Raw genomic sequence first — 27,483 nt, forward strand, 5'->3', positions numbered from 1 at the left:
TTTCCCCTACATATTCTCTTAGAAAGGAAGGAGTACTATTAACAGGATGAAAAAAATAACTAGAGATCATGAACAATAATCATAATTCAAAAGTTAAATAATTAAAACAATGTATCAGGCAATTTACAAAATGTCTCCATGTTAATTATTTCAGTACTTACAATGAAAAAGGTGTCATTGATCATTTTTAAGTCCCTTCTAAAAGTTACTACATTTTATTTGCTAAAGATACTGCAGATTCCTTTGGAAACACATGACCCAGAGCTTCTTGGCTTCCTCCATCTGAAGAAGACAAATTTAGTCATCAGCTCGAGTCACAGTGACTCACAGAGCGAGGAGGGAACCTGCGGACTCCTCACACACTTAAGCACTTTGAGCTTGACGGAAGCCCAGGCATCTCTACCTTAAGAGGATCTGCGAGGTCAGGGTGACACAATCCTTCCTTCCCCCAGCACAGCGACCAGATCAGGCAGATTACAAGCAGCCCAGCAAGGTCACAACAGCTTCTGTGTCCCAGTTCATCTTAACTAAGGTAACCGTTGACGGAGTTCTGTCACTTATTCCTTCATTTCTTATGTCAGTCTTCAAATTGTCTTGCTTTTCCTCACTCTTACATAATAAATCAAGTTGTCTTTCATGCTGTGGTCAGCAGTTGCTATTTTTTTTTTTTAATGATATGTTAGAAGGCTGTGATGGCCACTGGGTCCACCTCATCACAGAAAAAAGCTCAATGCCACCAGAAACCTTGCCTTGAACTTCCTTCCCCAGGTTTCTCTTTGAATGTTCTTTGTCACCCTAGAGTTACAATTAGATTTACCTCTAGTTCATCTCTCTGTACCTATTTGACACCATCTATGAATCTTATAATTAACTGGAAACTGGAGTGGCGAAGAGCTCTAAAAAGAGTGGGAATCTCAGCTGAGTTCCTAGTTGGAAAGCTCTAAAAAGAGTGGGAATCTCAGCTGAGTTCCTAGTTGGAACAACAGATTTGCTACCAACTGCAGGTCAGGTCTGTTTGTCTACCTGCTTTACCAATACTTCAGAGGGCAATTTAGGCAAATATATACACACACACTAAGCTGAGTGAGAAAGATGCTGTTTAGTCCAGGAGAAAGCAGGGATATTCCTCAATGCACATTTGATTCCTGGACACTGGGATGACAATAAGTCTGCTTCAGATATTCATTCTGTTTTATGATTCAAGGGTTGGAATTTTGCCTGAAACGTCCAACATACAAATAACAGAGGGAGAAAGTCAGTTTAGTGGCTTCAAGGGCAATTCTTGTTAAAGGCTTTATGACCCAAGTGGTGGTGTGGTCTTTCTCAATGGATCGATTTTTAGCAGTTGGGGGAAAAGTTTTTTAAAAAAACACATTTTTAAATTAAAATTCAATTTAAGTTTGAACGAATAGTTCTGAAATGTCCTGCTATACTATTAGTTCCAGGGTAAGGACTGTGCTTTATTTAGCTTAGTAGGTGCCCTAAAAATATCCTTGGCTAGATGCTGCATAAAATGAAAATCAAATGTTGTATCATCTTTGCTTTATTTGTGATATTTGAAAAGCATGCCAAATTTTTAAAACAAGGTTCAATATCTGAATTCAAGGAAAATTTATTATTTCATATATCAAATGGAAAATAATGGGAACTGGATTTAAAACTCTTACAATGAATGTCACTTTCTCAAGGTATTGCCATTAAAAACTGCTCAAAGATAACTGAGATGAAAAGAAATATATTGAAGATTTGAACACACTTTCTGCAACTCTACATAACATTCTCTCGATATTGCAAGCTTCCTTGAAGACTTGCATAACTGTAAGCTATAATAACATCTAATATATCATGTCTTCCAGTTAGCAATGCTTACTCAGCAACATAAATAAGGTAACCATGGCTTTAGCAATAATTCTTAACCTGCCAATAATATCAGAAAGCATATTGGCAAAATAATAAACCTGTAAGAGACTGAGAATATTAAGTATTATTACAGATGGTTTGATGAATTATAATTTAAAAGTTTTGAAAGAAGTCAAAAGAAAATCGGAGATAGGTTTTTTCTTTAGAACTAAAAATGCAAAACATAAACTCATCAGTTAGAACTAAACATGCAAAACATAAACTCATCAGGTCTTCCCTACAAAAGAGTGGGCTGGCACACCTCCAGGCTCAGCCAGGAGACTGAATGAGCCTACAAAAGAGGCACCCCCCACACACACACTTGTGTCCCATTCCACAAGGCACACTGGGTCCTGAGGGCACCTTCCTCCTGCAGGAAGCAGGATTCAAGGGGAATGTAACTAAAGGAGGAGCTTCTTCATTACACTGTCTGAGGGAACTTACAAGGATGAATATCACATCAACGATCTCATCGGGGGACCATAACCATTATTATTATTTTAATCTGACGCTCATGTAAGACTATTTTAGGTAAGATCTCTTGGCTCCATTTAAAATTTTTTTAGATTTCTGGGTGCCCAACATGAAGATTTTCTTCACAAAAAATATCTTTCATTAGTCATATGCTTAGCTTGTGTCATTAGGCACAAATGTCATTTTTCTTAAAGAAATGTGTCACAGAAATCCCAGAATGGCCAGTTGGGTTAAATAGTGACAGAATTTCTTGATTCATTGAAAAGATAAAACTAAAAAGGAATCTGGTGTCAGTTAACCAGGTTTACAATATTTATTTATTTATTTGGCTGTGTCAAGTCAGTTTAAATTTGTGGGATTTTGGTTGCATCATGCAGGGTCTTTCGTTGTGGGGTTTGGACTTTGTGTGCAGATAAAAGAGAAAACTAGTTCTCCTTTTTAAATTTCCCTTGTGTCTTTGTGGCGTGGTGGAGAATTTTGATAACATATTTTCATTTTGCATATCTGCTGCTGCTGCTGCTGCTAAGTCGTTTCAGTCATGTCCGACTCTGTGCGACCCCATAGACGGCAGTCCACCAGGCTCCCCTGTCCCTGGGATTCTCCAGGCAAGAACACTGGAGTGGGTTGCCATTTCCTTCTCCAATGCATGAAAGTGAAAAGTGAAAGTGAAGTCGCTCAGTCGTGTTCGACTCCTAGCGCCCCCATGGACTGCAGCCTACCAGGCTCCTCCGTCCATGGGATTTTCCAGGCAAGAGTACTGGAGTGGGGTGCCATTGCCTTCTCCGTTGCATATCTGAAGTTATTGATATTTCTCCCGGCAATCTTAATTCCAGCTTGTGCTTCTTCCAGCCCAGCGTTTCTCATGAGGTACTCTACATAGAAGTTAAATAAGCAGGGTGACAGTATACGGCCTTGACGTACTCCTTTTCCTATTTGGAACCAGTCTGTTGTTCCATGTCCAGTTCTAACTGTTGCTTCCTGACCTGCATATAGGTTTCTCAAGAGGCAGGTCAGGTGGTCTGGTATGCCCATCTCTTGAAGAATTTTCCACAGTTTATTGGGATCCACACAGTCAAAGGCTTTGGCATAGTCAATAAAGCAGAAATAGATGTTTTTCTGGAACTCTCTTGATGTTTCCATGATCCAGCAGATGTTGGCAATTTGGTCTCTGGTTCCTCTGCCTTTTCTAAAACCAGCTTGAACATCTGGAAGTTCACGGTTCACATATTGCTGAAGCCTGGCTTGGAGAATTTTGAGCATTACTTTACTAGCATGTGAGATGAGTGCAATTGTGAGGTAGTTTGAGCATTCCTTGGCATTGTCTTTCTTTGGGATTGGAATGAAAACTGACCTTTTCCAGTGCTGTGGCCACTGCTGAGTTTTCCACATTTGCTGGCATATTGAGTGCAGCACTTCCACAGCATCATCTTTCAGGATTTGAAATAGCTCAACTGGAATTCCATCACCTCCACTAGCTTTGTTCGTAGTGATGCTTTCTAAGGCCCATTTGACTTCACATTCCAGGATGTCTGTCTCTAGATGAGTCTTCATACCATTGTGATTATCTTGGTCATGAAGATCTTTTTTGTACAGTTCTTCTGTGTATTCCTGCCACCTCTTCTTAATGTCTTCTGCTTCTGTTAGGTCCATACCATTTCTCTCCTTTATCGAGCCCATCTTTGCATGAAATGTTCCCTTGGTATCTCTAATTTTCTTGAAGAGATCTCTAGTCTTTCCCATTCTGTTGTGTTCCTCTATTTCTTTGCATTGATTGCTGAAGAAGGCTTTCTTTTTTTTTTTTTTTTTGGTCCACCTGGTCCCAACTCAGCCTGCACGTTAGAACTGCCTCGGAAGCTTCCAAAAGGGCCTACTTCTCAGCCCCAATCCTAGGGACTTTTTTTCTGAAGAAGGCTTTCTTATCTCTTCTTGCTAGTCTTTGGAACTCTGCATTCAGATGCTTATATCTTTCCTTTTCTCCTTTGCTTTTCGCTTCTCTTCACAGCTATTTGTAAGGCCTCCCCAGACAGCCATTTTGCTTTTTTTCGCATTTCTTTTCCATGGGATTGGTCTTGATCCCTGTCTCCCGTACAATGTCACGAATCTCATTCCATAGTTCATCAGGCACTCTATCTATCAGATCTAGTCCCTTAAATCTATTCTTCACTTCCACTGTATAATCATAAGGGATCAAGATTGCTGGGAGAAGTATCAATAACCTCAGATATGCAGATGACACCACCCTTATGGCAGAAAATGAAGAGGAACTAAAAAGCCTCTTGATGAAAGTGAAAGAGGAGAGTGAAAAAGTTGGCTTAAAGCTCAACATTCAGAAAACTAAGATCATGGCATCTGGTCCCATCACTTCATGGCAAATAGATGGGGAAACAGTGGAAACAGTGTCAGACTTTATTTTTGAGGGCTCCAAAATCACTGCAAATGTGACTGCAGCCATGAAATTAAAAGATGCTTACTCCTTGGAAGGAAAGTTATGACCAACCTAGATAGCATATTCAAAAGCAGAGACATTACTTTGCCAACAAAAGTCCATCTAGTCAAGGCTATGTTTTTTCTAGTGGTCATGTATGGATGTGAGAGTTGGACTGTGAAGAAGGCTGAGCGCCGAAGAATTGATGCTTTTGAACTGTGGTGCTGGAGAAGACTCTTGAGAGTCCCTTGGACTGCAAGGAGATCCAACTAGTCCATTCTGAAGGAGATCAGCACTGGGTGTTCATTGGAAGGAATGATGCTAAAGCTGAAACTCCAGTACTTTGGCCACCTCATGTGAAGAGTTGACTCATTGGAAAAAACTCTGATGCTGGGAGGGATTGGGGGCAGGAGGAAAAGGGGATGACAGAGGATGAGATGGCTGGATGGCATCACCGACTCAAAGGACGTAAGTTTGTGTGAACTCTGGGAGTTGGTGATGGACAGGGAGGCCTGGCATGCTGCGATTTATGGGGTCGAAAAGAGTCAGACACGACTGAGCGACTGAACTGAACTGATTTTCATTTTCCTATTGACTGGTTGTGGTGTGTGGGCTCAATGGTTGACCACATGGGCTTAATTGCTCTGCAGTATGTGGCATCTTAGTTCCATGACCAGGAATTGAACCCACGTCTCCTGCACTGCAAGGTAGACTCCTAAGCACTGGACTTCCAGAGAAGTCCCAGGTTTACAAGATTTAAATGGACAAGGGACATACATGTCCAGTCAGACTGCTGTCAACCTTTAAGAAAGCTTGTGCAAGAGAAACTCAGAAAGAAAATATTTTAGAAAGCTTTTTGATAAATGTTCTCTATTTGATGTATTTTGATTTTAAAAAACTTAGTTGTTAATTCACCTCAGGTCACACTTGCAGCAAATTGAAAAAAATAAAAATAAAGATTCAACGAATACCCTAACAGTCAGTGTGATCGACTAGATTCAGTATTGCTTTCTCTTTGTGAAGTTTTGTGGAAATAAAACCAAATTGTTTGGGAGGAAGTAACTACAAAGAACTCTACCTCTCTTATAAAAAGTATACCTCACAGTGACTCTGAAAGATGGAGACATTATTTTTTATCTTATTTTTTTTTAAGAATCTCTCGTTTATTTTTAAAGGGCGGAGGAAGATGAATAAGAGAAGTGAAACCAAAGGATCTTATTTTAGATATTTTAACCAGGAAGAGAAAATTAAAAGAAGCAGAAGTGGACAAGGACAGCAATTGAGTTGTAATATTTTCCAATAGTCGCAGACAAGCAGTTACTCTTCAGCCCTTCAAATACAGATCAAAGAGAAACCTAGTTCTCCTTTTTTGATTCCTTTTGAGTCTTTGTGGTGTCATGGAGAATTTTGATAATATATTTTAATTTTCCTATTGATTGATAATGTGTTCATCTCTTTCTAGTTCTACTTTTCTTTCTCTCTCTGTCTTTTTTTTTTTTTTTTTTTTTAACACAGCTTAGGAGCTCAGAGATGAAATTTTTAGTTCTAGCCACTCTCTGGCAAATGATCTTATGTCTGACACCAACCCTACTTAGCTCACAGAAGTATTTTGATAATTTGATGAGATAAATTTTATAGGAATATTTTTCAATAATGTTCAAAGTTATCTAAATTGGAAGTGTGACTATCTGATGACAAGGAGGAGGAGAGGAAGATGCCCTGATGAATCAAAGGGCTCAAAAACCAATCCAGTTATTGCTAGATGCCTGGTGTTCGAGTGGAAACTTTCTTCTCTTTCTTTCTTCTTTCCTTCTACATGTATTTACTTAAAATCAAGTATCATTAGGCATGGTGGTGTAGAGAAGTGTACACACAGTCCAGATTCCCAGAGTTGAGTGGGAGTCCCCTTAACAGTGGAGCAGACAATTAAAGGATGGATGCTGGGATTGAGTGGCCTGAAACAACACAGTTCTATCTTGCGCCCATTAACATGCATTTCTGAATTTGTTTCCTCATCCATAAAATAGAGATAATTTTACTGTAAGGTTTGAAAGAGATAAATATTTCTAGATCTTAGCAGAGGTCCTAGACTATGGTGAAGTGAAGTGAAAGTCACTCAGTCGTATCTGACTCTTTGCGACCTCATGGACTATATAGTCCATGGAATTCTCCAGGCCAAATACAGGAGTAGGTTGCCTTTCCCTTCTCCAGGGATCTTCCCAATCCAGGGATCGAACCCAGGTCTCCCGCACTGCAGGCAGATTCGTTACCAGCTGAGCCACTCAATAGATCATAGAGTTACTATCATTCCTACCTGACTTGATCAACTGGGAATCCCAAGGACCATGGCTTTCTCAAAGCATTCTTTGAATTCTGTAGTCAGTGGTACTCATCTGAAGGGCACCCCAGAGGAGTTCATAGTGGTCCAAACTCAAAAGGCTCAGCTAGCATTTAGGCCTCATAAATGCTGTGAGTGCTCATTTGGTAATTTCTAAATTCACAAATGGTAGCATACATAAATTTGGCTTTGCTCACTGCCTCCTATCCTCCTGATGACAAAAAGGCAATTTTCAAAATATGTATATTCATTTATTTTATTTATTTGGCTGCCTCGGCTCTTAGTTGCAGCATGTGAGATCCCTGTGGTGCGATGCATAAAATTTCCAGTTGTATCACGTGGACTCAAATACACGAGTTCCTAGGAAACTTTTTAAAATCATAGACATTAATGCTTACTGCAGCAGGCTATGAATTTATTGTTGTTCAGTCGCTAAGTCATGTCTATCTCTTCGCGACCAGATGGACTGTAGCACTCCAGGCTTCACTGTCCTTCACTGTCTCCAGCAGTTTGCTCAGCCTCATGTCCATTGAGCTGATGATGCCATCCAGTATTTATAAATAATAAAAATTTTCTGGTAAGACCATCAAAAATATAAACTTTCGTCAATATGTCACTACTAAGGAAACAAAGACTGAATTTCCAGTCTGGGTTTTCAGTAGTTTCCAGCAGTTTTGAATGCTGTACCATTCTGGACCTCCAAGACAAGGAAACACTAGACCAGCAGTTCTCTACTGGGAAGAATTTTATTCCTAGGGGAATATCTGGCAATGTCTGGAGACATTTTTGGTTGTCACAACTGGGGCAGACTACTGGCATCTAAGTGGCAGAGGCCAGGGTGGTGCTAAACATCCTGTAATACACAGCAGAGACCCCCCACAATAAAGAATTATCTGACCAAAACTGCAAAAATACTGAGCCTGAGAACCCCATGCTAAGACATGAGCAATGCATACAGCGGCCAGTCCTGCCACATGACAAGGGTCTTCGTGTGTGTCAGGCCTCTAGTCATTTTATTTCACCAGGTACTCTTCAAGGTGGGCTTCCCCGGTGGCTCAGTGGTAAAGAATCTCTCTGCCAGTGCAGGATATGCAGGAGACAGGAGTTCAGTTCTTAGGTCTGGAAGATCCCCTGGAGGAGGAAATGGCAACCCACTTCAGTATTCTTGCCTGGAGAATCCCATGGACAGAAGAGCCTGGCGGGCTATAGTCCATACAGTCACAAGGAGTTGGATACGACTTAGTGACTAAATAACAACACTCTTCAAGGTAGAAGTTATCTCTATTTTACAGACAGAAAAATGGAAATGAAGATAATATGACAATTGACCCAAAGGCCCTCTGATGGTAGAGGAACTGAACCTGAAACTTGATCTGCCTGATTCCAAGGCCTCAGCTCCTAAACCCTGATTTAATGTCTCTTGTGTGTGTGTGTGTGTGTGTGTGACTTTGGTCCTTGCTTTCTAAATTTTTACTGGCAAATTGGCTAGTGTTGATTTTGGCTGAAGAAAACACTCCGTGACCTGTTCAGAGGACATACGCTCAGAATTGCACCCTACCTCATGCATTGAGCTTTAGGGGCTGAAGATCTGCTTTCTCTTACTCCGTTCTTGGCCTTGATGAATCAATAAGCTCACAGTCCCTGGGTGCTAGAGGGACCCTGACAGACCTAGGCACTTCTTGCTGAAAGATTTGTACCCCTACTAAGCAGGGAGATAAATTGGAAATACAATGTCCAATAAATGCTGTGAGATAAATTGGAAAACACACAGAGAAGCCAACAACCCAAGCTACCAAAGTCAACGCCCTGACTCAATTGCTGGCACCAAGGACCCATATGGAGGTGACCACAGCTGGCAGAATAAGGCTGGTGCAGCCCTGTGAGTTGCTGTTACTCATTTACTTCCCAGTGGTCAATGAACCAATCAACCATCAATCAGCTTCTGTGTACAGGTCATGTTCTCAGCAACTCTGACTGACCGAGGGTTATTACTCAAAGGTAGCATCTTGGCTAAAATTAGAGGACAAAGGTATGTGTTGGTTTGTGGCTGACTTGGTCCAATGACCTAGAGGTATGTGAACTTTAGGGACTGAAGAAGAAGCAGTGTTTTTGGATGATAATCTTTGGGGAAACAACAGACTATGCAAAGCTCTAGGTCAAGGCTGGCAGTCCTTGGATTCAGGCTGCAGGCTGGGACACCAGCATCTGAAATAACCCTCAGCCCAAAGGAGTAACTAATGAGGGCAACGCATTTTAAAGTGAGCCCATCCCTAACAACTAAAACCTCCTCTCCGTTTGCTTGTCACCCGGGAAAAATTGGTTTGGCTAGGGAAGGAGGAAGTTGAGGGGGGAGATGGATAAGATGAGGAGGGAGAGGGAGTCTGACTGATTTGGTCTGAGTTTTTGCTTTCCTCCAGTGGTTATGAAGGTGAATTTCCCAAAGAGAAGAAGGCAGAAAACTTGGTGTCCAAGGTCACTAGACTCTGAAGTTCTGTATATGAAACTTCTCATCTATCTGTGCGTGAACACAAAGCAGTCAAATGAACACTTTTCTCATTAAAAAAAAAAAAATCATTTTCCTTTGCCAAATTTTGAAATTTTTGGTTTGAATTAATTTCAAACTTATGGAAAAGTTGAAAGACTAGCACAACCCAGAATCCCCAGATATTGACATTGTACCACATTTACATTCTTATTCTCTCTTTAGAGAATGTACATATTCTTAATGTTTGTTTATATACATATTTTTATTATTTCCTAAACCGTTTAAGAGTAAGTTGGAGACATGGTGCTACTTAATCCTTAAATACTTCCATGTGTATTTCCTAAAAAGTAGGACATTTTCTACATAATCATAGAAGTGATCAAAACTGAGAATTTGATATTCATGTAATATTTATTGTTTATCCGATCTACAGAGCTTACTCAAATTTCATTTGTCAACCTAAAAATGTTCTTTTTGACAAAAGAAAAAATGATTTTTTTGGTGCAGGATCAAAAGTTGCTATTGTCTCCTTCATTTATTTCAGCTCTGATCTTTATGATTTCTTCCTTTATACAAAATTTAGGGGTTTTTGTTCTTCTTTTTCTAGTTGCTTTAGGTGTAAGGTTAGGTTGTTTATTCAATGTTTTTCTTGATTCTTAAGGGAGGTTTGTATTGGTATAAGCTTCCCACTTAGAACTACTTTTAGTGCCTCCCATAGGTTTTGAGTTGTGTTTTCATTGTCATTTGTTTCTAAGTATATCTGGACTTCTTTCTTGACTTCTTCAGTAATATGTTGGTTATTCAGAAGTGTATTGTTCAGCCTCCACGTGTTTGTGTTCTTGGTAGTGTTTTTTCCTGTAGCTGATATCTAGTCTTATAGTGTTGTGGTTGGAAAAGATGCTTGAAATGATTTCAATTTTTTAAAATTTACCAAGGCTTGATCTGTGACCCAAAATGTGATCTATCCTGGAGAAAGTTCCATGTGCACTTGAGAAAAAGTGAAAGCTGCTGTTTTTGGATAAAAGCCCTATAAATATCAATTAGATCCAACTGATATAATGTATCATTTAAGGCTTGTATTTTCTTTTTAATTTTCTGTCTGGTAGATCTCTGTCTATTGGTATTAATGGGGTATTAAAGTCCTGCACTATTATTGTGTTACTGTCAATTTCCCCTTTAATCAGTTCAGTTCAGTTCAGTCGCTCAGTCGTGTCCTACTCTTCGCGGCCCCATGAATCGCAGCACGCCAGGCCTCCCTGTCCATCACCAACTCCCGGAGTTCACTCAGACTCACGTCCATCAAGTCAGTGATGCCATCCAGCCATCTCATCCTCTGTCGTCCCCTTCTCCTCCTGCCCCCAATCCCTCCCAGCATCAGAGTCTTTTCCAAAGAGACTTTTCACCTCTTCGCATGAGGTGGCCAAAGTACTGGAGCTTCAGCTTTAGCATCATTCCCTCCAAAGAAATCCCAGGGCTGATCTCCTTTAGAATGGACTGGTTGGATCTCCCTGTTGTTAGCATTTGCCTTAGTATTGAGGTGCTCCTATGTTGGATGCATATATATTTATAACTTTATATCTTCTTCTTGGATTGATTCCTGGATCATCATGTAGTGTCCTTCCTTGTCTCTTATAACAGTCTTTATTTTAAAGTCTATTTTATCTGATACGACTATTGCTACTCCTGCTTTCTTTTGATTTCCATTTGCATGGAATATCTTTTTCCAGCCCCTCACTTTGTGTGTCCCTAGGTCTGAGGTGGGTCTCTTGTAGACAGTATATAGAAGGGTCTTGTTTTTGTATCCATTGTATCTTTTAATTGGAGCATTTAGTCAATTTACACTTAACATAATTATTGATATATATGCTACATATGGGGCTTCTCTGGTGGCTCAGACAGTAAAGAATCTGCCTGCAATTCAGGAGACCTAGATTCAATCCCTGGGTCAGGAAGATCGCCTGGAGAAGGAAATGGCTATCCACTCCAATATTCTTGCCTGGGGAATTCCATGGACAGAGGAGCCTGGTGGGCTACAGTTCATGGGGTCACAAAGAGTTGGACACGACTGAGCGACTAACACTAATTAACTAATGATCCTATTACTATTTACTTTATTCTTTTGGGTTTGTTTTTGTAGGCCTTTTCTTTCTCTTGTGTTTCCAACCTAGAGAAGTTTCTTTAGCATTTGTTGTGAAGCTGGTTTGGTGACGCTGAATTCTCTTATCTTTTTTTTTTTTTTTTGCTGATCCGTAAAGCTTTTGAGTTCTCCTTTGAATCTGAATGAGATCCTTACTAGATAGAGCAATCTTTGTTGTAATTTTGTTTCTTTCATCACTTTAAGTATACCTCGTCACTCCCTTCTGGCCAGAGTTTCTGTTGAAAGATTAGCTGTTAGCCTTATGGAAATCCCCTTGTGTGTTATTTGCTGCTTTTCCCTTGCTGCTTTTAATATTTGTTCTTTCTGTTTAACTTTCATTCACTTGATTAATATGTGTCTTGGTGTATTTCTCCTTGGGTTTATCCTGTATTGGACTGTGGGCTTCCTGGATTTGGATGGTTATTTCCTTTCCCAAGTTAGGGAAGTTTTTGACTATTATCTCCTCAAATATTTTCTCATGCCTTTTTCCCTCCTCTTCTTCTAGGATCCTTATAATTCATATGTTAGTGTGCTTAATGTTGTTCCAGAGGTCTCTGAGACTGTCCTCATTTCTTTCTATTTTTTTTTTCTTTATTCTGCTCTGCTTCAGTTCTTTCCACCATTCTGTCTTCCAGATCACTTATCCATTTTTCTGCCTCCAATAGTCTGCTATTGGTTCCTTCCCTTACTGTAGCACCAAGACTTCACAGGCATCACAGCACAGAAGACAAAACCTCAAGACTAATGGTGAAAACAACACTCAGTTGCTAAGAGCACCCAAAGAAACTCACACATTTACAAAAGGAAGAGAGAAAAAAGAGAGTGAAAAAAAAAAAAAAGAAAAAATGAGAAATATATGAAAAAGAAAAAAGGGGGAAAAGATTAAAAGGATAAAAAGGGGGAAAAGGGGGGAAAGGGGAAAAGGGGGAAAAAGGAAAAAGAGGGGAAAGGGGGAAAAAAGGAAAAAAAATTGTATATAGAGAGTAGTAATTCTACCTCCACCTCCTAGGAAGCCCTCCTATACTGGACTGTTCTTTGGACCTATCTGCTCTACTCCTGTGTATACTTACCTCCACTGTTGCCAGAGCTAGGGTTTTTTGCTTTTATGTGAACACTCATTGTCCTTTTATATATTTCATAGGCACAGAGTACCTAGTTGGTTGTGTGGATTTAATCTGCAGCTTGTACAGCTGGTGGAAAGATTTCCAATCCTCTTCCTTAGCCATTCTGCCCCTGGAAGTCAATTGTGGTTTCATCCCCAGCACTCCATGCAGGTTATCCACGGGAGTTCACTCCTGAGGCTGCCCTGGAGGACTTGGGTCTGCCCAGTGAGGACCAAGAGTGGAGGTGTCACAGCTGCTTGAATTGTGGGGACCCTGGCAGCACCATGCATGGGGGAGGTGGTGGCCACAGGAGCAGGAGATATGGCACTATTAAGCCTTTTTCTTTCTAGCCTCTGGCAGCTCTGCACCAGTGAGGACTGGGCATGGAGGAGGCATGGCTGCTCAGAGTGTAGGGAACCTGGTGGGGCCAAAAGTGTAGGGAACCTGGTGGCCATGGGCATAGGTGATAAAGTGCTATTAGACTCTTTTTCAGGGGCTTCCCAGGTGGTGCTAGTGATAAAGAACCCACCTGCTAATGCAGGAGACATAAGAGACACGGGTTTGTTTCTTGGGCTGGGAAGAGCCCCCTGGGGGAGGGCATGGGAACCCATTCCAATATTTTTGCTTGGAGAATCCCATGGACAGAGGAGGTTGGCAGGTTGCCGTTCACAGGGTCGCACAGAGTTGGACATAACTGAAGCAACTTAGCACGAACATAGAGTCTTTTTCTAGCCTCTGGAAGCTGGCATTCAAAGGACTTCCCTAGCTGGTCCTTCATTGTTGCTTGGTGAAGCAGGTGCTCAAAGGGCCCTCCTGGCTGTGATCTTTCTCTGTTGCTGGTGCAAAGATGGGCTTGATAAAGGACAGAAATGGTATGGACCTAACAGAAGCAGAAGATATTAAGAAGAGGTGGCAGGAATACATAGAAGAACTGTACAAAAAAGATCTTCATGACCAAGATAATCACGATGGTATGATCACTCACCTAGAGCCAGACATCCTGGAATGTGAAGTCAAGTGGGCCTTAGAAAGCATCACTATGAACAAAGCTAGTGGAGGTGATGGAATTCCAGTGGAGCTATTTCAAATCCTGAAAGATGATGCTGTGAAATATATGCCAGCAAATTTGGAAAACTCAGCAGTGGCCACAGGACTGGAAAAGGTCAGTTTTCATTCCAATCCCAAAGAAAGGCAATGCCAAGGAATGCTCAAACTACCTCACAATTGCACTCATCTCACACGCTAGTAAAGTAATGGTCAAAATTCTCCAAGCCAGGCTTCAGCAATACGTGAACCGTGGACTTCCAGATGTTCAAGCTGGTTTTAGAAAAGGCAGAGGAACCAGAGACCAAATTGCCAACATCCGCTGGATCATCGAAAAAGCAAGAGAGTTCCAGAAAAACATCTATTTCTGCTTTATTGACTATGCCAAAGCCTTTGACTGTGTGGATCCCAATAAACTGTGGAAAATTCTTCAAGAGATGGGCATACCAGACCACCTGACCTGCCTCTTGAGAAACCTATATGCAGGTCAGGAAGCAACAGTTAAAACTGGACATGGAACAACAGACTGGTTCCAAATAGGAAAAGGAGTTCGTCAAGGCTGTATATTGTCACCCTGCTTATTTAACTTCTATGCAGAGTACATCATGAGAAATGCTGGGCTGGAAGAAGTACAAGCTGGAATCAAGATTGCCGGGAGAAATATCAATAACCTCAGATATGCAGATGACACCACCCTTATGGCAGAAAGTGAAGAGGAACTAAAAAGCCTCTTGATGAAAGTGAAAGAGGAGAGTGAAAGAGTTGGCTTAAAGCTCAACATTCAGAAAACTAAGATCATGGCATCTGGTCCCATCACTTCATGGGAAATAGATGGGGAAACAGTGGAAACAGTGTCAGACTTTATTTTTCTGGGCTCCAAAATCACTGCAGATGGTGACTGCAGCCATGAAATTAAAAGATGCTTACTCCTTGGAAGGAAAGTTATGACCAACCTAGATAGCATATTCAAAAGCAGAGACATTACTTTGCCAACAAAAGTTCGTCTAGTCAAGGCTATGGTTTTTCCAGTGGTCATGTATGGATGTGAGAGTTGGACTGTGAAGAAAGCTGAGTGATGAAGAATTGATGCTTTAGAACTGTGGTGTTGGAGAAGACTCTTGAGAGTCCCTTGGACTGCAAGGAGATCCAACCAGTCCACTCTGAAGGAGATTAGCCCTGGGATTTCTTTGGAAGGAATGATGCTAAAGCTGAAACTCCAGTACTTTGGCCACCTCATGCGAAGAGTTGACTCATTGGAAAAAACTCTGATGCTGGGAGGGATTGGGGGCAAGAGGAGAAGGGGAAGACAGAGGATGAGATGGCTGGATGGCATCACTGACTCGATGGACGTGAGTCTGAGTGAACTCCGGGAGTTGGTGACGGACAGTGAGGCCTGGCGTGCTGCGATTTATGGGGTCGCAAAGAGTTGGACACGACTGAGTGACTGAATTGACTGAACTGAGCTCAACTGGTGCATCAGGCCCACCAAGGACCACCATCTCTGGGGTCTTTCTCTACTGGTCAGCTGCTGGCTCTGGCCTGTGGGGAGAGAGAGAGGCTACAGTGGTGGCCCCACCCCCTGCGCATGATTCAGCAGTATGGCCCTGCCTCCATGGCTGCCCAGCTTTCCTTCAAGGGCACTCCCACGGTGATCGCCTCCTTCACATCCCCTCAGGCCATCTCCAGCAGTCACCAGCAGCCCTCACTTTAGGATTGCTCTTTAATCCCAACGGTCCAGCTCCCAGCGACTGCACGTACGGAGGGACCTTGTCCTGGACAGGTAGGGCTGTGGTTCTCTGCTCCATTCAGAATGTCACAGATCAATTGATTCACTCTCCAACAGCCTCAAATGCCTCCTCTCTGTCCCAAACTATTGCTCCAGTGTGGGAATCTCACCCCTGCTTCAGTTCCTTCTCCCCCTGAGTGCAGATCCAGTCCTACTCACTCTCCTAATTTTCCCTTTCTTCCTTCCTTCCTCTTACTGAGTTTTGTGTGGATCCATATTCCTTTCCGGTGATCAGGCACTCCTGCCAGCCCTCAGCTGGTGCTCTGTGAGATCCCTGCATCTGAAGCTATATCCCTGATCCATCCATGAAGAGAGAAGTACTCCATGTCCAGCTACTCCTCCGCCATTTTGTCGTCTCTGTAGTGTTCATTTTTATCACTTGGTTAAAGTGGTATCCGTCAGATTTCTCCACTGTGAAATTACTATTGCTCTCTTTTTAATTAGTACGAGCTTTATGCAGAGATTCTTTGAGATTCTATAGTTACCGTTTCTCATCGGAATTTCACCCACTAGTTTAGAATTGCCTGGAACAGCTGTCACTTTGTCAGCTGCCACATCATAATTTGCTAATTTCATTTTTCCTTTTACATTTATTAATTGGCATATTAATTCTCCTATAAAATGAGGCAAGTAATGAGCCCTCTCTAACTGAAAAGGCTACAAAGAGGGTCAAATGAGACTTATATGTAAAAGTGAAAGGCAGAATGCTTTACAAAAGTAAGCCATTGTTTTACTATTGCTCCCCTTAGGCCTGCCTGCCAGCAGCAAAACCCTACAGCACAGAGTTTCCAGTCTCGGCTCTGCTGCTGCTGCTGCTAAGTCACTTCAGTTGTATCCGACTCTGTGCGACCCCATAGATGGCAGCCCACCAGGCTCCTCCGTCCATGGGATTTTCCAGGCAAGAGTACTGGAGTCGGGTGCCATTGCCTTCTCCGACTCTCAGCTCTAGGGCACATTGAACCCCATGAATATTTGCATTTTTCACATAATTCCCTTGGGAGTTTGGATTGCAACAAAGGTTACAGAATCCATTTGGTGAATATAGTTAACTTTTAGTTATTCAACAATTTTTTATCAAGACCTAGGCTTGAGCAAAACGCTATACTAATTGAATGTATAAACATGAAGTTTCCTTAAAATGTCTAAATATGAAATTTTGCAAGAGTTGGTTACACCACCCCACCCCTCAAAATTACATATTTTAAATGTATTTATTTACTTGAAAAGGGGAAATCTTGCTACATAGACATCGACTTGCAACAAATCAATAATTCCTACAGAGGGAAGATTTGGAAAAACTATACCAAATTTTTAAGTAACAATAGTCTAAAAACCTGACTGCTTTAGTAATAGTCATGGCTATACCACAAGAACCAACTAGTTTGCACAAACCTTCCTTTTACCTTTGACTTATTTTTATTACCCATTTTTTCCTTCTTTAGCTATAGATCTTTCGGCAGGAAAAAAAGATGAAAGCAGAGTCCAAATCGTCCACAATAAGTGAAGATATGTTGCATTATTTTTTATCTGAAACAATCTATTCCTTGTAAAACAGTAGAAATAGAGTTGTGTGTCTGTGTGCACGAGTGTGTGTGTATCATTCTATCTGTGTTTATGTTAATATTCCTTATTAAGCAAAGGAATATTTGCATATATACAGATAGAGAAAAAAAGTTAAATCAACCCAATGACCCTTGTCAATTTTGCCAGTTACTTTCTCTGCCACTTGGGAAACCCTTGTGGCTTAGTGGTAAAGAATCTGCCTGCAATGCAGGAGACACAGGTTCGATCCCTAAGTCAGGAAGATCCTTTGGAGGAGGAAATGGCAACTCACTCCAGTGTTTTCACCTGGAGAACCCCATGGACAGAAGAGCCTGGAGAAATACAGTCCATGGGGGTCACAAAGAGTCAGACACGACTGAGCACACACACATGCACATATGATAGGTGTAGTTTAACACTTAAATGGCCATCTCCCCAACCAAATAAGAGTTATTGCATTTTTAACCATCTATGTATCCATCCAAATGCATTAAGATATCTTAAGTTCATCACTCTGGGTTATTATGCCCTAATGCTTCTAATTCGAATTTTCTTTCTAATTTTGAACACTCAGGACGCCATCTTCTTTTATTGTTCAAGAAAGAAGTGTCCTTGTCATACAACAGGAAAAAAATGCTCTTTTGGCTGTTAGTCCTTCTGATCCTTTGTGGTTTTCTGTGGAATTATAAAAGACAGCTAAAGATCGCAAACATCACTGATAAGTACATTTTCATCACTGGGTGTGACACTGGCTTTGGAAACTTGGCAGCCAGAACTTTTGATAAGAAAGGATTTCATGTAATTGCTGCCTGCCTAACTGAATCAGGATCAACAGCTTTAAAGGCAGAAACTTCAGAGAGGCTTCATACCGTGCTCCTGGATGTAACTGACCCAGAAAATGTCAAGAGGGCTGCCCAGTGGGTGAAAAACCAAGTTGGGGAGAAAGGTGAGTGATGTGAGAATGAGGGGAATGGAGGGGGTGTTGAGAAGTAAGCAAAGCTAAATGAAAGTAAATAGTCTGATTTTAAATGCTCTTTCCAAAAAAAAAAAAAAATAGTCTCCTAAATACCAGTTGTGTACTAGAGAAGATGGGAGAAAGTTTAGAATAGCCCTGAATATTTCTACATTGCAAGCTCTCTACATGCATGAGAGACACAGCCCACATTATCTTCTCATACGTTCCCATGGGTGAATTTAGAACTGAGATGATGGTGTTAACCGATCTTTTTCTGTGAAGTGCTACTCTCACCACTTACGCAGCAAACAACTTGGGGCTAAAAGCTACAGTAGATTCTGAGGGCAACCCTTGAATTGCCATCTGAATATCCAGGTCCATCTTCCGACTGCGAAATGGTTCCAGAGCTCACACACTGTCACTGGGAAAGGAAGAAAATAGTCTGGCGATCTGAGCAAATGTGTCTTAGGTAGTTGTGGTAGAATAGGGAGTCATTGGACCTCATTCTGCATTAGATTCTGCAAAGATAGGCGCATTCCGAACTAGAAGACTTTTTATTTTATTTCCCTGAATGAAGTTTGAAATATCCTCATGGATGAAGATATTTGAATCCACAAAGGAAAAAACAAACAGATGTTATTTTTCTTTATCACATTTTCATCATATAGTTGAGACTCTGAACCTCAAAAGCAGTGGTTTGATAAGGCGCCAAATAATATTTTAATGCTTGAATGCCAAACACTTTTAACAATGTTAAGTGTTTCCCATCATAAAATAAGACAGGTAAATGACTGGATTTTTACCAAAAATAAATGTGAAATAGATCGATGTTGTTCTTTGTCTATAAAAACAGTTCATAAGTATTCTCTGGCTATGCCATCCAGCATGATAGGAAAAATAGAGCAATTTCCTCACATCTGAGATTAAAAAGTCTCACTCAGATAGTGTTTGACATTCGAAGCAGAAACAGAAAAATTGTGAGAGTGGCTTCCAGTAACAGAACTTCAGCCGTTTCAGTTTAACCTCTCACCCACTGTACTATCACTTCCCCAAACTGCAAGTATTCAAAGCAGGAAGGAATGTGACTGGAAGGAGAAAATGACACCATCAGATAAGGCAGAGCTGTATTTCCATCGAGGATGCCTATATAAGTATCACCTTCTACCACACCTCCTTCCCTTCCGCTCTGTTCCAGGTCTCTGGGGTCTGATCAACAACGCTGGCATTCTTGGTGTGCTGGCACCCAATGACTGGCTGACAGTTGAGGACTACAGAGAACCTGTTGAAGTGAACCTGTTTGGACTCATCAGTGTCACGTTAAACATGCTTCCCTTGGTCAAAAAGGCTCGAGGGAGAATTATCAATGTCTCCAGCATTGGGGGTCGGCTTGCATTTGGTGGAGGGGGCTATTCGCCATCTAAATATGCAGTAGAAGGCTTCAATGACAGCTTAAGGTAAAGCAAACATGGACATCTTAGCAAACAATAACCACTAACATTCATTGAACATGTATATACCAGACACTCTATTTAGTGCTTTAAACTATTCCCAATTTATGATACTGAAAGTCAGCCCTTGGCACAAGGGTTCGAAGCAAAAAATAAGGAAAAAACATTTAAAAAATGAGAAATAAAATATAAATGATACCACTGAAGCTAAGAGAGATGAGATAACTCCCCTGAGGTCACCCAGCTGTCAAGTGGTAGAATAGGATTTGAACCTAAATCTTTTAAAGTCTTTTCTCCTTTTTGCATTAATGCATATGAGAATAGTGGTGGCAAATTTGTATTCAACAGATTAGCTTGTTTAATAGTTAGGGAATCAGAGAGAGGAACTAAATCAGGTCTCTCTGTTGGTATTACTGTCAGTTGCAGACACAACAGTGACATCTTATTTAAACCCTCAGTAGAAAATTATCTGATAAAGTAATGACTTAGCGATGCAGCAATTTTCTCCCCTCTTGTTGCAAGTTCTAGACTCAAATTTCAAACACTATAGCTGAATGGATGGTAACCGTCCCACCTCTACCCCAAAGACAAGAAAGTCAGCTTTCCTCTGATGCTTCCATTTCCAAATAAAACTTAGAAGCTTGCTACCCTGGAGAAGGGAATGGCAACCCACTCTAGTATTCTTGCCTGGAGAATCCCACAGACAGAGGAGCCTGGTGGGCTATAGTCCATGGGGTGGGAAAGAGTCAGACAAGACTGAGTCACACACACACACACACACACACACACACAGAAGCTTGCTAATCTAATGTGAAGATTTTGCTACCACAGGAAAGCATTGACCACCTCTTTTTGCTATGTCATCAGAGAACCCCAGAGCATAAAACCATGAAAGGACCAATTTAGCAAAGTCCTTCAATGCGGTGCCCCAGGCATTAGCTTCTTTGGGTTTATGATGTCTGAGGTTCACTGGGCTTCTCCAATCTGTAGGTTTATGCCTTTTCACATATTTGAGGGGGTTTCAGCCATTGTTTCTCCGAACATTTTTTATCTACAATCCACTATTTCTCTTCCTTCTGGGATTCTAACACAAATATTAAACCTTTTGATTTTGTCCCACAGATTTCTATGGTTCTGTTCACTTTGTCAATTATTGTTCTCTCTGCTGTTCAGATTAGGTAATTTCTAGTGATCCATCTTCAAATTCATTGACTTTCCTTCATCTTCTTCATTTTACTAATGAGTCCAGCCAGTAAATATTTTATTTTGGTTAATGGATTTTTCAAGTGTAAAGTTTTAACTTGGTTCTTCTTTATCTTTTCTTTCTTTTCTAAAGCTTTCTAAATTCCCAATTACTTCAGGAGTGTCTCTCTCTTGGAGCATGTTTGTAACAAGCACTTTAAAGACTTTGATAATTCCAACATCTGTGTTGCCTCGGCCTTGGTATCTGTCCATTGTCTTTTCTCATGTGAGTTGAGATTTTCTGACTTCTTTTATGTATCATATGCTAAACATTTGGTACAACATGAAACTATGAGCCCTATTAAATTCTGGGGAGAATGTTGATAGGTTTTTGTTGTTATTGTTGTTGTTTTTAGCAGATAATTGAGCAGCTTGTGTTCAGGTCACAACTTCCAACCAACCTTCTGTGGTTTAAGATCGCAATATTTGTTCAGTTTTCAAAGACTTTGCTGTGCTATTCAGATGTGTCCCACAGGCGTACTGCATAGTAGCCAGTCTGGAATGTGGAAGATGATCCATCCCGTAGTTCAGTTCCTCATCTGCAAACTGAGATGGTAGAATAAGATGCTCTTTCCTGTGCACCCCACTCTGTGATTCCATGAAAGGATTTATAAGCAAACATTATTCAAATAAGCCTGAATTAAATGTCTTCAACTGGCTCTTTTCACAGGCGGGACATGAAAGCTTTTGGTGTGCATGTCGCTTGCATCGAACCAGGATTGTTCAAAACCAATTTGTCAGATCCAGAAAAGACTGCTGAAAAGAAACTTGCCATTTGGAAGCATCTGTCTCCAGACATCAAACAACAATATGGAGAAAGCTACATTGAGAAAAGTGAGCTTTGGGGTGGACCCAGGATCCTATGGGGTTCATTGTCCTAGACAGCTTGAAAGAGACTCAAACAGAAAGGAAAAAATAAGATTACCATGGTAATACACCAGTAGAGATCTCAAATATAGATCAGGAGTCCCTGTTAATTAGTGTCATCTCTTGCTCGTGTTTATAAACATTTACTGAGCATTTACTAAGTGGTAAGTTCCATACTAAATGCCTTATGAATTGTATCATTTATTCCTCAAAAGAACTATAGCAGCAAGCAAAGGAAAAGGGAAATGTCCTACCCAAGTTTATACAACTCCTCAGAGCAATGCCTGGACTGGAGCCCATGGTTATTACATCTACACAAACACCTCTGTTTGGTGACCACCTACCACTCATTCAAAGACTCAAACTCTGACTAACTTACAATCTAGTTGACAACAGAAAGTAACCAGATGACTCTGAACACTGAGATTTACAACATGCAAGAAACTTGATTCTTTATTTCTGAGACACAACCCAACAGCCTAGAAGGAGTGCTAGATAGTACAGTCTCTAACTGCTCGAGAAATTCAACACAGAATCAAAGCGTTGCTGGTTAAGAAACCTTTATAGGAAAGGTCAGGTTTGAATATGACCTAAACAGGAAGAAATTATTAATATTTGGGTGGAAGCTTTCCGCAGCAGGAATGCATGGCAGTGGAGATGGAAGGAGAAATAAGGTAAGTCAGACTGAGTCAAGGCTGGAGGAATAATCATAAAGGTTAGATAACAATGACTAACACATAGTGAACATTCACTATATACTCGTCACCATTCTAAGTTTACACAAACTCTTTCATTTAAAACGCCCAAACAAACCCTCTGGATTTCATAGAAGCAGAGGCACAGGGATGTAACTTGCCCAAAGTGGCACAGCTAGTAAGTGAAGAGCTGGATTTGAACCCAGATGGCCTGACTTGGCCATCTATTCTCCGCCATGCACTGCAATGGGAATGAGGCGTTGAGGAACTGCCAGAACTTCCTGTATTGGGGCTCTTGCCTCCATATCAGACTTCCCGGCCCTATTAACATTTACTCACTAGTCCTCAAACACTTACTAAGCTCCTGCTTTGAGCCAGGCGCTCCACTTGACCTGGAGTCACCCTAACCCCAGCTGTGGTCCTGCCTCTTCTTCGGCGGGCTTCGGTAAGACAGCCAACTGTGGCAAGGTTCAAGGCCAGGAGTTTTCAAGGTGGAGCCAAGAGCCTAGTCACATCTCCTGGGGGAGAATGACTGACTTCTGCAACTACCCCACTGCACGCACACACACACACACACACACACACACACACACACACACACACGCATACAGGTACACATATGTCAACTAGAACGTCTGGTTTGACAAACCTCGCGGTGCTGACATGTCATCACATATCAGGTTACAACCACTGCCATTAAAGGCTCTGTTTCTCACTCACCGACTCCGAAGCCTCTAAGTTCGAAAACAAAATCCCTCATTTGATGTTGAAATTGATATTTCCTAGATGCCTGAGAATATATCTTCAATTTCTATCTCAAATTTTTTTGACTTGGCCTCTGGGTCAGGGGTCCTTTCTCAGAATCACCAAAGGCTTAGAGCCCTATTTTGTCCTGGTTGCTCTTATTAGAGTTCTCCAAGCCAAGACTTTGAGATCAGCGAGACTTATAGTTCTAAAGCGGACCGCAAATTTAAGATCACTTTGCTTCATTTCCCAGACTGGAGTCGTAGGAGTTTAAAATAGACAAGACTTCTGAGCTAACCTCAATTAGGCTCTTGGGACACCTTGTGGCTACTGGGAGCTGAAGTCAAAAGATTTAACACAATAGATTTTCCCTTGAGGATACACAATTTAAGATATGTTTTAAGAGCTTAGGAGTAATGCTTCAAGCCATCACCAGTCCCTGCCTCTTTAAAGGTATCTTAGCTCATTACTCACACAATTCATTTGCTGAGAACCAGGACACCTTTAGCTTTGTGAGTCAGGGCTTTAGTGGATGAGTCTCTTTTTATTCACTGAATTATAGAGGCACATGCTATATTAGTGCACACATATATGCACAAGCACGTGTACACACATTTCCTATATCAAGTTTGTTTTAAGAAGTGCTGTGTTTATATTACTACCACCATGGGTATACGAACTACTAACTTCTTGGGTTCTGGCTTTGAACAAGCTCTCTAGGAGATTCTGCTGCTCACTCAAGTCTGAGAGCCAACAATCTAAAGAAATCACTGCTGCATCCTTTTCTGAGGAATAGATAAAAACCCACCACAAGCGGACCGAGTTATAATGGCAAAATCAAAATAAATTCCCTCACTGCACCCTCCCCTTTGCAACCTAGCTTCACATTCCCCTATTCCCCTTCTTCCACGGGGTAAATGTGCTTCTGTCTCTTTTTTTACAGGCCTAGAACAATTGAAAGGCACTGCATCCTTTGTGAACGTGGATCTGTCCCTGGTGGTGGAGTGCATGGACCATGCTCTCACAAGTCTCTTCCCTAAAACCCGTTATGCTGCTGGAAAAGATGCCAAAACTTTCTGGATCCCTCTGTCTCACATGCCAGCAGTTTTGCAAGACTTTTTATTGTTGAAACAGAAAGTAGAGCTGGCTAATCCCAGGGCAGTATGACTCAGCTGATGACAAATACCTGCCCCAGGCTGCGAAATTGGCTGATTTCTAGAACACATCTCCTCAATCTCATTCTTTACCTAATCCAAACTGGACTCATTTGAATCAAACTCCTTTTGGTAAAAAGACGGGCTGCCACCATCACCTTCGAGGTTCCAGGGTCCCTCCTCAAATTTTTCTTGAGAAGATGGGCAGTGATGGTGCCTGCCCAATATTTAGTCTTTGCCTGCTGGTTATAATGCATGGAAGGTGGACAGGCTTTCCCATCCAAAATGATTTTTCACCCGTGCCTGCCCCCTGCTTCTAATCCATACCACTTAGAGTGACTCCTGAATGTTAAATATTTGTTCCTGATCAAAATATTAAGAGATAAGTAAAATAATTTCCTAAAGGGGGATTGGATGTGCTATCTTGCTGAGAGTAAGATTCTGAAGGACTGGAACCCGGTTCTGTGAGCTTCAATGGGGGCAGGAGAAGAAAGGGTAATGGGGCAATGTGAGACTGGAAGAAGCTAAGGGACAGCAGAAAAATACTAGGTAAAAGTGCAAGTAGGAGGGAAGGAAAAGGAGAGAAGGAATAAGAGGACTGAAAAAGAGAAACAGGTGTAAAAGTGTAGGTAGGGAGATTCCAGGACCACCATCTGTGGACAGATGGTAACAGCAGAGGAACTTGTCATTCCAAAAGAAGAAAAATGTACCTGTGTGTTTACCCTGAGGCTTGTAAATGTAACGAGACATAGACTCTTTGATACAACTTACACCTGAGATGGTTGGGAAAGCCAGTATGTGAGGTGTCTCTGAAGCCCCATGAAAATACAGAGCTAAATTCAGAGACTCTCTTTTACCAGCAGTTACAGTGAGAGCAGGCCTGCTGCTGGCTCATTTCATGGTTCTAAGCTGGGTTGACTCTGAACCCACACCCCATCCAAAAGAAACTGCCCAAACAGATGCTTCCCCAAACCCCAGCACCCAGTATCACTCACAAAGGTTGGTTGAATATTTATACGAAAAAACCCAAAGTGTCAAATTTTAATATCTGTTGCAGGATAACATGGGCTTCCCTGGTGGCTAAGATGGTAAAGAATCTACCTCTTTGCAGAAGACTGGGATTCAATCCCTGGGTTGGGAAGATCCCCTAGAGAAGGAAATGGCAACCCTCTCCAGTATTCATGCCTGGAGAATCCCATAGACAGAGTCTGTCGGGCTACAGTCCAAGGGGTCGCAAAGAGTCAGGCACAACTGAGCAGCTAACATACTTGAGTAACCACAGAATAACACAGAGTGAAAGAGTTGGGGAAATTATCTAGTGTGTATATTTGTGCATGCACGTGCATGCCCACACACACACACACACTGAATTTACTGTGAAGAAAATATTTAATATCTGCTGCTTAAAACCGTGTTCTTTTGAAGATGTCAGTAATCCTATTCATTTTTACTCACCTTTCTGGAAACATCTACCTGTGAGGGAGTTTCCTCCTTTGACATTTACAACATATTGATGACTTTCAAAAATCAAATTTCCAATGGTATCAGGCCCATATGTTTCATTATTTTGAGAAAAGATACACTCATCCTTTTTACATGAAAATGAAGACAGTCACAACAAGAGTGATATAGAAAAATTCTCAAGCAAAGTTATCTCAACTATCCTCACTACTGATCAGTGGACTCATCTCCATCTTGGTCCTGCGAGCCCCAGAGACCGTTCCACCTGTACATCCCTGATTTCTTCTGGTTGGAATTAACACCAGGCGACTGTCACTCATCTTGTCCTTGGAGATGAAGTTCATCCACATCGTTTGCTGAGGCTTCTCCGTCTCACCTTGAATTCCTAGATCTTAGGTTCATTTCATTGCTTTAAAAATATCTAACCTGGGACTTCCCTGGTGGTTCAGTGGCTAAGGCTCCATGCTCTCGATTCAGGTGAGCCCGGGTTTGATCCTTGGTCAGGGAACTGGATCCCACATGGCACAGCTAAAGATCCCACATGCCCACATCTAAGACCTGATGCAGCCAAGTAAATAAATATTATAAAACAAATCTAGCCTGCTGCTCCCCAACTTTCCAGGCCCCCAAGGCTGCCCCGACTTTTAGAATCTTCCAGAACCTCCCTTGCTGAACTTTCCACTGTGTAGTTGAGCTTGCGTGCGTGCATGCTCAGTCATGTGTCTTTGTATGATCCCATGGACTGTAGCCTGCCAGGCTCCTCTGTCCATGGAATTTTCCAGGCAAGAGTACAAAGTGGGTTGCCATTTCCTTCTCTGGGGCTCTTCCTGACCCAGGGATAGAACCTGAGTCTCCTGAAAGAATCTCTGGCAGATTCTTTACTGTCTGAGCTATCTGGGAAGTGCTGAACTTTCCTAATGGTTATTTCCCTTGTTTTGCATAGACCTGAGTTCTTTACTCATTTCTCTATGTAGTTATAATTGATAACTCCCTGTTTCATCCAACTGAAAAAAAAATGCTATACTTAAATAAATGCTGCCAAATTATGGTATCACTTCAAAATGAAACCAAACATATTCACCCAAGCAACTTTTAAAGCTTTTTCAACTAAATGAGGATATGAGGGTATTTGAGGTAGAAAGGCATAGTCTCAACAAAAGTACATGACCTGGGAGGGAGGCAGGGTCACCGCACCAAAGGTCTGAAGTATAGGTTTCTAGACTTCTCCCCATCGCGCCACTGCTTCTTATAGTCTCTGTGCTCTTGGGAAAATATCATATATTTATCAATAATATTTTGGTGGACATATGTGCTGGGCTTTCTGCTAAGCACTGGCCAACTGTCAGGAACAAGACATAGTCCCTTTCTTCACAGAGCTTAAGGTAAACCAGAAGTGGATGAAATTGGAGCCTATTATACAGAGTGAAGTAAGTCAGAAAGAAAAACACCAATATAGTATATTAATGCATTTATATGGAATTTAGAAAGATGGTAATGATGACCCTATATGTGAGACAGCAAAAGAGACACAGATATAAAGAACAGACTTTTGGACTCTGTGGGAGAAGGCGAGGGTGGGATGATTTGAGAGAATATCACTGAAACATGTACATTACCCTATGTGAAACAGATCGCCAGTCCAGGTTCGATGCATGAGACAGGGTGCTCAGGGCTGGTGCACTGG

The 27,483-nt window shown here is 41.5% G+C and overlaps 1 protein-coding gene across 1 annotated transcript; it reads left to right on the top strand.

Annotated features, from left to right (window-relative positions):
- The first annotated feature begins 341 nt into the window (after positions 1–341).
- DHRS9 (dehydrogenase/reductase 9) lies at positions 342–27,483 on the top strand. The gene is made up of 5 exons (XM_005887598.3): positions 342–532; positions 17,808–18,179; positions 19,384–19,642; positions 21,549–21,712; positions 24,128–27,483. Exons 2-5 carry the CDS (start codon positions 17,867–17,869, stop codon positions 24,349–24,351), a joined length of 960 nt encoding a protein of 319 aa, XP_005887660.1. The 5' UTR covers positions 342–532; positions 17,808–17,866; the 3' UTR covers positions 24,352–27,483.

The sequence above is a fragment of the Bos mutus genome, chromosome 2 (assembly GCF_027580195.1).
Source record: "Bos mutus isolate GX-2022 chromosome 2, NWIPB_WYAK_1.1, whole genome shotgun sequence".
NCBI lineage: Eukaryota > Metazoa > Chordata > Mammalia > Artiodactyla > Bovidae > Bos > Bos mutus.